The 12191-nt window shown below is 46.8% G+C and overlaps 1 protein-coding gene across 1 annotated transcript; it reads left to right on the plus strand.

The window, feature by feature from the left end:
* Positions 1-2671: 2671 nt before the first annotated feature.
* On the plus strand, positions 2672-3425 carry LOC125534393 (em protein CS41). Its single transcript, XM_048697643.2, has 2 exons — positions 2672-2882; positions 2957-3425. Exons 1-2 carry the CDS (start codon positions 2762-2764, stop codon positions 3118-3120), a joined length of 285 nt encoding a protein of 94 aa, XP_048553600.1. The 5' UTR covers positions 2672-2761; the 3' UTR covers positions 3121-3425.
* Positions 3426-12191: the final 8766 nt, after the last annotated feature.

The following is a 12191-nucleotide window of genomic DNA, read 5'->3' on the forward strand; positions in this document are numbered from 1 at the left end:
ACAACAATTTGCGCTGGGCCTTCGGTTAATAGGTTAGTCCAAAAAAATACAAAAGTGCATATTAAAGCTCATTAAACATCCAAAACAGATAATATAATAGTATGGAACAATTAAAAATTATAGATACATTGAAGACGTATCAGGCCACCTTCCCCGATGGGCCAAGTGGGCTGAACAAGGGTGGGAACCAGCCCCTAGTGGGCCGGTGAGCCCCCAAGGGCCCAAGGCGCCTCCCACCAAACTTGGGGGGCAAGTTCCCCCCTTGGCCGCCCCCCTCTAGATGGGATCTAAAGGGGCCGCCCCCTCTCCCTTCATCCTATAAATAGAGGGGGTGGGAGGGCAGCCGCACCCTTCCCCTGGCGCAACCCTCCCCCTCTCCAACACCTCCTCCTCCTCCGTAGTGCTTGGCGAAGCCCTGCCGGAGAACTGCAAGCTCCACCACCACGCCGTCGTGCTGCCGGAGCTCTCCCTCAACTTCTCCTCTCCCCTTGCTGGATCAAGAAGGAGGAGACGTCCCCAGGCTGTACGTGTGTTGAACACGGAGGCGCCGTCCGTTCGGCGCTTGATCGGATCTTCCGCGACTTGAATCGCCGCGAGTACGACTCCATCAACCACGTTTTTGTAACGCTTTCACTTAGCGATCTTCAAGGGTATGAAGATACACCCCCTTTCTCTCTCTCTCCCTCTCTCTCTCTCGTTGCTAGCATCTCCTAGATTGATCTTGGTGACACGTAGAAAAAATTTGAATTAGTATTACATTCTCCAACAGTCGGAGCAACCAAATCCTGATGAAAATTGCATGCAAATTTCTTTGCAAGCCATTAGCACTACTAGAGTGAGCACTTTGTTTGTATTAGTACAGGTTGGAGGCAAACAAGCTCTTGCTTTAGTGGATTCCGGAACTAATTCTACAGTTAAGTCTGAAATTTGCTTTGACTACAAATTGTCCTATACTGAAAGATTAGTCTATAGTTGTGATAGTGGAGGTATTTTGTGGCGTGGCTAATATTTTCCTACTACTATATTTCACATGGGTAAAGAAGAGTTCGAACATTCTTGTAGGATTCTTAATTTGTCATAGTATGACATGGTAATTGGGTGTGATCTGCTAGCAAAGCACAACCCTATGTCTTTTGATTATGAAAACAATCAAATACTGATGAGGAAGAATGGTACCCATCAAACTACTATCTCTGCTTGTAACTCATTTTCTGCAGCCACAGAAATTTACAGTTCAAAATCAGCTTCTATGCTAACAACTGGAGCTATTGGATATGCTATTTATCCGATCAGGGATGTCACTGTTACCAAGGAGTAAACACATGTAACCCCTCCCGCAATAGAATAACTACTACAACAATATCCTAAGGTGTTTGCATAACCCGAGGGACTGTCTCCTATAAGAAGTTGTGACCATAAGATTCCCCTACAACCTAATGTTGTAGCTATAGCTACAGTACAATGTAAAGGAGAGGTTCCTCTTTAATAGAGTGTTTCGATTCCCAATTTCCCTCGAAATCCTAGCCTCTTTGCTTGATTTTCTCCTCCAATCCACCCCGGAGTGTGACAGGCATCGAGGAGGGGTGATGGCTGCCAGTGTCTCGGTCATCAGGGTGTGTCGGCGGCGCTATGTGATCTACACATCGCATACTGGTTTGACAAGCACCTTCCAGGTGAACAACAACACATCGGCTGTAGCGCTTTCTCGAAGGATGAGCCCCATCCGCATGTGCGCGCGTGTGAACAGTGATGATCCGATAGTGCAGCTTAGCCTTCTACATATGCGGCGGTTGGGCAAAGGGGAAGTGATTTGGGGTTTGGGAGCTGGGAGTCGAGGAAGGTCATGTTAATGAAGCGGTTTGGGCTTTGAGGCAGCAGTTTGCAGGATAGTTGTGTGATTAGTTTAAGCGTTAGCATGGGAGGGATGAGCAAGAGGAGAGGGGCAGACAAAGGACATGCGAAATGGGAACATTACGTATTTTTTGAAAATAGAAGAGATATCTTCGAATTAAATGTCTAAATTAAATCTCGTTTGCATATTCATGTTCCTTGTGATCAAGGCTTTGAAATAAAATAACTTTTGCATACGTTTTGATAAGTTTTAAAACTTCATCAGGTTTCATCTTCTGAAACTTGGTACCAATAAAACTAGGTATGGTCCCGTGTGGAATCCAACGATTTAGCGAATCGTGAAACAATCTACGACCGGACACATGTGTCCTTACAAAAGATTAAACGAAATAGCAAACACGTAGAATAGAAATATAAATATTAGATAAAAAAGTTTCCCGCAAAAAAATGTAGATAGAAAGTACAAGCTCGACTACGTTGTGAGCAAACCATACGAACAAATGGCATGACGGTCGTTTCACGGCCAGCTTCCGACCGAGCCCGGCCGCCAAATGCTGGATACAAACGCACACGCGTCGACAACGCATGCATGCCAGCAGAGTCTTGAGCTTCTCGGCACCTCCACTTTCTCGGATAACTCCATGCCTGCGAGGGCACGCCCATTACGTGCTGTCTTCCAGGCCCTTGCCGGACACGTGGCGGACAGCAGGGACAACGAGCAGGCCGACGACCGTCCGCGTCGCCGCACACGTGCCGCCTCCGTGCTTCACGACGCACCGCGCCCCTCCAGCTATAAAAACGCGGCGTATGACTCGTCCTTGCCACCATCATTGGCTCGAGCATCAGCAGTTCCATACATCACACGCACACGTCCGTTTCAGGAACCTTAGCGGTCGAGCACCTGTCAGCAATGGCGTCCGGTCAGGAGAAGGGGAGGTCGGAGCTGGACAGCTTGGCCCGCGAGGGGCAGACCGTCATCCCCGGAGGCACCGGCGGGAAGAGCTACGAGGCGCAGGAGAAACTCGCCGAAGGTACGTACTTAAGATATGCCAATGCTACATACATACTGAACAGGCATTGTTGTAACAAGCGCGCATTGCTGCAGGGCGCAGCCGTGGCGGGCAGACTCGCAAGGAGCAGATGGGGGAGGAGGGGTACAGTGAGATGGGGCGCAAGGGCGGGCTGAGCACCAACGACGAGTCCGGCGGCGAGCGCGCCGCCAGGGAGGGCATCGACATCGACGAGTCCAAGTTCAAGACCAAGTCCTAGATGTTCAGTTCAGTGCCTCCTAGCTTAGCAAAGCAACTGACTGCTCGCCCGTGTTTGGATGTTGTCCGTTTAGCGTGTCCCAGGTACTGAATAATGTAGGTCGTCAGGTACTCGGATCTTGACGTGAGAACGCATGTAGTAGGTGATCATGTGTCCAGTGATCGTGTGTGCTTTAGTGTCCCAGCTAGCTTCTACTAGCTGGTTGTCGTTGTAAGTTGTGGCCAAGCTATGCTGCTCTCTGTAATGTAGTGCGTCTGTTTGTTTGTTATGAATCTGAAACTCCGTCTGTGTGCAATGTTCGCTCAGCAATGTACATGGTATATGGTATAAATAGTTCCCATTCCCCAAGAAATCCTAAACCTACGAACTCAGCGAGATGGACGCCAAGTGAATCCCGTTCGGGATCTAACCCTCGAGCATCAAGATAACCGGTGGTACTACAATTTCTGACGCTTTTTTTTTGAGAAGTACTATATTTATATCAATATAATATCAGCATATTACAACATACATTCTTCTCTCGAAATAGGCTTTCGCTCCGCTTTATAAATAAAACAACGGTCCACACGATCCAAATTTGAACAACGTCCAACAGAAAACGGCCGGGCCACCGCACAAATAAGCCCAAGAAAGCATAAAAAAATATAAAAAAACACCACCTAATGGCTACCACTGAGCGGCCCTACAAGGATGCCAGCTGACGCGCTGAGGCCAAAAGCGCATCAATTATCAAGCCGAGGCGATCACGATCACGCTGCCTCGAGAGCGGGTGCCGACACGCCGAGGCCAAAAGCGCATCCATTATCAAGCCGAGGCGATCACGATCACGTTGCCTCGAGAGCGGGTGCCAGTGCTACATGAAAGCAAAGAATTTGAAGAGGGAGTCAGATGCCTTCTTTGAGAAAACCTTCTCAATCACCATCTTATTCCTAATCGTCCAAAGAGTCCATGACGTTGCCGCAAAATAAGCCAAAATAGACGGTGATGTCATGCTGGCTGTATAGCTCGAAGCTGAAGGAACTCCGCGAGATTTAGGACCTCCCAGTCAGGCCCCAACACCTCGCGGACGAAAGTCCATAATACTCTCGCTGCCGTACAAGAGAAGAGAATATGGTTCCTAGTCTCCGGTACTGCACAGAGAGGGCATATACCGTCCTCAGATCCGTGCCGCTTAAGTACCTCTATCCCCGAGAGGACATGACTTCATAGAAGTTGCCAAACAAAAATCTTACTCTTTAATAGGACGGGGGCTTTCCATAGAGGGGGCAAGCCAGGGGCTAGTTGCCGACGGGCAAAGGCCCTAGTATGCCGTGCCCCAGAGAACTCTACTGTCGGCGTGCGACGTCATGAAACTGTGTCCGGATAATCCAGGAGCACGAGTGGCAGGGCGGCCCGCAATGTAGTCCATACATAGCAGATCTGAGGAGAAATTCAAAGAGATATCACACCAGGAGAAATTGCAAGAAACAAAGAAAATAGAAAAATCTTACTAGTCCTTGCATTCACCAACAAAACGAGCATAATCTTCAGCCACCGCCGTCGTCGTACTCGGATCTTGACGTGAGCACGCATGTAGTAGGTGATTATGTGTATAGTGATCATGTGTACTTTAGTGTCCCAGTTAGCTTCTACGGCCTTTCCCAGTGCTCCATGATATACAGGTGCTAAGAGTGTCACATAGGCAAAAATATGATGTGGCAAAGCAATTAAAAAGGAGACAAAGCATTAGGGCCGGTCCTGAGATTTTGGGGGGCCGGGGCGAAAGTAACATTCGGGGCCTTTAATATAATCATCACAACAATAATAATTAATTTAATTCTACACGAAATGTTTCTAATAAATACAACTACATCCAAAATCCGTGTTTATATAATAACTTATACACATTATTATCTTAAAAAATTTGTTGTAACATTCTTTGATACAAAGTCACTTATGATTGTGTCGATGTCAATCTCATCCTTCTTTCGCATGCATAATGTTGCCTAACCATTTAAGCTCTATTGGGTCATTGTTTATGCCAAATGGTCCTTCAATAATTTCAAGTTTGAAAAGCTTCTTTTAGCTGTTGCAAAAATCACATGCACAGTAAATTCGAATAAATCTTTACACACCATGAGTTTTTTAAGCCCTTTTTCAATGAAGTGATTGATATGATCACCAAAAGAAACAAATATTTAACATGAAATTTTTCTCGCCTTCTAGAATTTCTTCTTGGTCAACTACTTTTATCAAACTGATTCTCCTCATAGCACGAAACTTTGCTTGAAATTGTCGGGAATAGTAATATGATACCTCAGAGTGATTGGATCGGGGCAATGATGTGATTAAGGATGGGCATAAAAACCGTTGAACCGAAGACCGAACCGATACCGAAACCGAATAAACCGAATTTTCGGTTTTTTACATTAGCACAGAAAAAATCGGTTTCTACATCCACTAACCGAACTCAATTCGGTAGGTCCGGTTTCTGTATCGGTTAGCTGAACAAAAACCGATTAAACTGAACCTGTGAACACACAACCCGAAACTAGGCAGCCAGCGCCACTTTCACAGTGCCCTTCCACAGTGCCACTTTCTTTTTTGAGCCACTTGCGCTACGCGACAGGTACATGGGCCTAGGGCGTAGGCAACCACGTGCATGCAATGAGTGCAAGGGCCCTTAGTAAAATGGTGCAAGGCCAAAACTTACGTGGGCTATTTTCTGAAGCGTGTAGCCGTAACAATGCACCGTTTTGACTGTTGACGTTCTTGATTAGTCCCACCTCGCTCGGCTACGCAAAAGGAGTTGGGGAGCTGAGGTATATAAGAGGAGGGGTGTGAGATGTCCAACGCACCAAACAAATATTCATTCTTCGGCAGTAAACCGAATACTGAACCGAAGTTGCGGTTAACCGAATATTCGGTTTCTGCTTTTTAACTGTCATTTTCGGTTAGCAATTTTGACAACCGAAATCTGAAAAATACCGAGATTTACTAACCGAAGTTTCGGTTAATACCGAATGCCCAGGCCTAGATGTGATGTGGATGTCTAGTGGCAGGTGCTCGGTGATGTACGCATGCGCTAACTCCATCAGTGTCAATTTTTAGGAGCCAGGCGATGTTCGTGCTGCGTTTTCACCGCGTACAACGGCTTGAGACCAGCCAGCCTTCTGCGACTTGGGATCTGAAGTTTGGAACAAGGGAACAAGAGAACGGTACTGTGTCAAAAAAAAGGAAAGAGGAAAGAGGACACCCGCAAAAAAAAGGAAAGAGTACAGGGACGACATGATTTACTTGTGTACGCTGATCTTTTTTCCCATCGCGATCTGATTTACGTGATTTACGTGCGTACGCTATTACCAGCCATCCCTTGATAGGCTACTTTTTTTCAACAAGAAGCTATGGGCTTATGGGCTCCTACACCTGAAAGGGGCCCCTTGGATCTTAGGGGCCCAGGGTGCCCCCCCTGCCCCCCCTGCCCCCCTCAGGGCCGGCCCTGCAGAGCATTATAGTGATCCCAATAAAAATCAATGTTAAGCACGTGGACCTAGGAAAAAGACTACCAACCAATACATGAAGGAGTTTTATTATTAAACAATTAAATAGAGGAGGCTTAGCTACAACACCTAAGCATCGATGCATTGGGGATATTAGTTGCTAAGCATCTTAATGCACTTAGCACCCCACTTTAGCACCAATGCATTGGGAGAGGTCTACTAGCTGGTAGTAGCCGTCGCTGTAAGTTGTCAGTTGTGACCGAGCTATGCTTCTGCTCTCTCTAACGTCTGTTTGTTATGAATCTGAATCTCTGTCTGTGTGCAATATTCTTACTCCAGATTTACTGCTCGGCAATGTACGGGTACGTGTTATATCATGCGAGTGATAGGCTATGTATCACAATGCATGGTTGATTTCGCTATGTAATGGCTGACATTCATTAGCTCGTCATAAATTCAAAGTATATACTCCCATCACCATCATGTTTGGTAGGAGTAGAAGAAATTGGATCAAGAGAAACAATCAATAAAACATTGTTTCATATCCAAGAGCCGTTCTTCAAGGATTGCCGAGCAGTGACATCTATGGTTGGTGCAGGCCACCATGATTTACATCCTAGGTATATGAGGCTAGTACTGCCCATTTTGCCACCTGTCTATGGTTTTTTTTAGCCACGACTTACTTTGCATTTGATAATTTGCCACTCTTTACATCGTAATTGATATTTTGCCCCTCTTTACTTTGCACTTTGATCTTTTGCCGTATGTAGGGTGGGTCTCATGTAAAATGACTAGAATATCCCCGTCCTATAGATTGACTATGCGCACCCTCTCGCCGGCAAGGACGCCAGGAGACGGCGGCCCCGATGCCCTCCAATCCCGGCCAAGCGCCGCTCTGGCCCTCCCTCCCTTGATCTGCGCCATGGCCGCCGGCCCAGAATCACGAGTCATGACCACACAGGCGTTGGGCGAAACCAGAACGCGCACCGGCGGGAGCGCACGCTGTTGCCGCCGCGCTCGTCGCCCCATAGACCATGTCACTGCTCCTCTGCTTCTTCTCCATAGGCCGTGCCGCTGCTCCCCTCTCAACTCTGGCAAGCACAAGCAGCACCAGCACGCGGCGAGCACAAGCAGCGGCAGCAGTACGCGGCGTTGGTGAGCATATAGACGCCTGTGGCGGAGCCAGGAAAAATGAATGAGCGGGGCTGAGTGTTCTTAACTCTTATTGGGGAGGGCCAGTCCACAAAATTACACTATTTTAGCAGCAAATAATCATATATTCAGATGCATATTAGGCCTAACTCAGTGTTGTTATAGGGAGGCAGGGCCCCTGCTGGTCTGCTCGTTGCATGGATTCTTTGGAAGACAAACACGTACACAACTTAATTGATTCCGGCGAGTTACACAACACGCAAGCAACGTACGAGGAAACATACCGATCCCATCGAGACACACACGTGGCCGCGGACAAAATGGAGGAGAGCGGCGCCCCAGATCACCGACGGCATCTGGTTCTTTGGCAGCGTGGCCGCGGACAGACTGGAGGAGAGCGGCGCAAGGAGGAGGAAGGCGGCCATCAGCAGAGGCGACGGCAGCAGGGCGGCGGCATACGAGTTCATCCCCTTTCTATTTTGATTTCAATCGGTGAATCGTCTGGATGCACCGGCGAAACTAGCATAAAGGGTATTTTGGTCCACTCCTTTATGCATATATTATGTCAATCATTTGCAGGTATTGTTTTTGTGTGAAAAAATGGCTGAAGATCAAAGTGCAAATTAAAAAGGTGGCAACAGATCAATTACAATGTAAGGAGTCACAAATTATCAAAGTATAAAGTAAGTGTTGGGGAACATAGCAGAAATTCAAAATTTTCCTACGTGTAACCAAGATCTATCTATGAAGAGACTAGCAACGAGGGGAAGGAGAGTGCATCTACGTACCCTTGTAGATCGCTATGCGGAAGCGTTTAAGAGAACAGGGTTGATGGAGTCGTACTCGTCGTGATCCAAATCACCGATGATCCTAGTGCCGAACGGACGGCACCTCCGTGTTCAACACACGTACAGCCCGGTGACGTCTCCTACGCCTTGATCCAGCAAGGGGAGAAGGAGAGGTTAGGGAAGACTCCATCCAGCAGCATCACGACGGTGTGGTGGTGATGGAGGAGCATGGCAATCCTGCAGGGCTTCGCCAAGCCCCACGGGATATGAGGAGAAAGAGAGGGAGCGCTGCACCAACAGGCAGAGATCAGATCGCGTGTTATGGGCAACCCCTAGGCCTCACTATATATAGGGGAGAGGGAGGAGGGTGCGCCCCCTCTAGGGTTCCCACCCCTAGGGGGGGCGGCAGCGCTAGATGGGAAAGGGGAGGCGGCCAAGAGGGGAGGGGAGAGGGAGGCGCACCAAGATGGGCCCTAAGGCCCATACCCCTTTAGGGTTTGCCCCCTTTCCACCTCTTAGGCGCCTTGGGCCCTTGTGGGAGGCGCACCAGCCCACTCAGGGGCTGGTCCCTCACCACTCTTGGCCCACGCAAGCCTCCGGGACTGGTGGCCCCACTTGGTGGACCCCTGGGACCCTCCCGGTGGTCCCGGTACGTTACCGATAAACCCCGAAACTTTTCCGATGACCAAAACAGGACTTCCCATATATAAATCTTTACCTCCGGACCATTCCGGAACTCCTCGTGACGTCCGGGATCTCATCCGGGACTCCGAACAACATTCGGTAACCACATACAAACTTCCTTTATAACCCTAGTGTCATCGAATCTTAAGTGTGTAGACCCTACGGGTTCGGGAGACATGCAGACATGACCGAGACGTTCTCCGGTCAATAACCAACAGCGGCATCTGGATACCCATGTTGGCTCCCACATGTTCCACGATGATCTCATCGGATGAACCACGATGTCGAGGACTTAATCAATCCCGTATACAATTCCCTTTGTCCATCGGTACGATACTTGCCCGAGATTCGATCGTCGGTATCCCGATACCTTGTTCAATCTCGTTACCGGCAAATCTCTTTACTCGTTTCGTAACACATCATCCCGTGATCAACTCCTTGGTCACATTGTGCACATTATGATGATGTCCTACCGAGTGGGCCCAGAGATACCTCTCCGTCACACGGAGTGACAAATCCCAGTCTCGATTCGTGCCAACCCAACAGACACTTTCGGAGATACCTGTAATGTACCTTTATAGCCACCCAGTTACGTTGTGACGTTTGGCACACCCAAAGCACTCCTACGGTATCCGGGAGTTGCACAATCTCATGGTCTAAGGAAATGATACTTGACATTAGAAAAGCTTTAGCATACGAACTACATGATCTTGTGCTAGGCTTAGGATTGGGTCTTGTCCATCACATCATTCTCCTAATGATGTGATCCCGTTATCAACGACATCCAATGTCCATGGTCAGGAAACCGTGACCATCTATTGATCAACGAGCTAGTCAACTAGAGGCTTACTAGGGACATGGTGTTGTCTATGTATCCACACATGTATCTGAGTTTCCTATCAATACAATTATAGCATGGATAATAAACGATTATCATGAACAAGGAAATATAATAATAACTAATTTATTATTGCCTCTAGGGCATATTTCCAACAGTCTCCCACTTGCACTAGAGTCAATAATCTAGTTCACATCGATATGTGATTAACACTCAAGGTCACATCCCCATGTGACTAACACCCAAAGAGTTTACTAGAGTCAATAATCTAGTTCACATTACCATGTGATTAACACTCGATGAGTTCTGGGTTTGATCATGTTATGCTTGTGAGAGATGTTATAGTCAACGGGTCTGAATCTTTCAGATCCGTATGTACTTCGCAAATCTCTATGGCATCTCCTAGATGCAGCTACCACGTTCTATTTGGAGCTATTCCAAATAACTGTTCTACTTGGAGCTATTCTAAATTTTTTGCTCCATTATATGTATCCGGTATCTCTACTCAGAGCTATCCGGATAGGTGTTAAGCTTGCATCGACATAACTCTTTACGTCGAACTCTTTATCACCTCCATAACCGAGAAACATATCCTTTTCCTCTAAGGATAATTTAGACCGCTATCTGGTGATCTACTCCTAGATTACCTTTGTACCCTCTTGCCAGATATGTGGCAAGGCACACATCAGGTGTGGTACTCAGCATGGCATACCGTATAGAGCCTATGACAAAAGCATAGGGGACGACCTTCGTCCTTTCTCTCTATTCTGCCGTGGTCGAGCTTTAAGTCTTAACTTCATACCTTACAACTCACGCAAGAACTCCTTCTTTGACTAATCCATCTTAAACACCTTCAAGATCATGTCAAGGTATGTGCTCATTTGAAAGTACCATTAAGCGTTTTGATCTATCCTTATAGATCTTGATGCTCAATGTTCAAGTAGCTTAATCCAGGCTTTCCATTGAAAAATACTTTCCAAATAACCCTACATGCTTTACAGAAATTCTACGTCATTTCTGATCAACAATATGTCAACATATACTTATCAGAAATTCTATAGTGCTCCCACTCACTTCTTTGGAAATACAAGTTTCTCATAAACTTTGTATACACCCAAAATCTTTGATCATCTCATCAAAGCATACATTCCAACTCCGAGATGCTTACTCCAGTCCCTAGAAGGATTGCTGGAGCTTTGCATACTTATTAGCATCTTTCAGGATTGACAAAAACCTTCCGGTTGTATCACATACAACCTTTCCTCAAGAAAATCGTCGAGGAAACAATGTTTTGACATCCTATCTGCAAGATTTCATAAATAATGCAGTAATCGCTAATATAATTCCAACAGACTCTTAGCATCGCTACGAGTGAGAAAGTCTCATCGTAGTCAACTCTTTGAACTTGTCGGAAAACATCTTAACGACAAGTCGAGCTTTCTTAATGGTGACATTTACCATCATTGTCCGTCTTCCTTTTAAAATCCATCTGCACTCAACAGCCTTATGACCATCGAGCTGTTCTATCAAAGTCTACACTTTGTTTCCATACATTGATCCTCTCTCGGATTTTATGGCCTCGAGCCATTTATCGGAATCCGGGCCCACCATCGCTTCTCCATAGCTCGTAGGTTCATTGTTGTCTAGCAACATGACTTCCAAGACAGGATTACGTACCACTCTGAAGTAGTACGCATCCTTGTCATCCCACGAGGTTTGGTAGTGACTTGATCTAAAGTCTCATGATCACTATCATAAGCTTCCACTTCAATTGGTGTAGGTGCCACAGGAACAACTTCCTATGCCCTGCCACACACTAGTTGAAGAGACGGTTCAATAACCTCATCAAGTCTCCACCATCCTCCCACTCAATTCTTTCGAGAGAAACTTTTCCTCGAGAAAGGACTCGATTCTAGAAACAATCCCTTATTGTTTTCGGATCTGAGACAGGAGGTATACCCAACTGTTTTGGGTGTCCTATGAAGATGTATTTATCCGCTTTGGGTTCGAGCTTATCGGCCTGAAACTTTTTCACACAAGTGTCGCAGCCCCAAAATTTTAAGAAATGACAGCTTAGGTTTCTCTGAACCATAGTTCATACGGTGTCATCTCATCGGAATTACGTGGTGC

The sequence above is a fragment of the Triticum urartu genome, chromosome 1A (assembly GCF_056163025.1).
Source record: "Triticum urartu cultivar PI428250 chromosome 1A, HENAU_Tu73, whole genome shotgun sequence".
Taxonomy (NCBI): domain Eukaryota; kingdom Viridiplantae; phylum Streptophyta; class Magnoliopsida; order Poales; family Poaceae; genus Triticum; species Triticum urartu.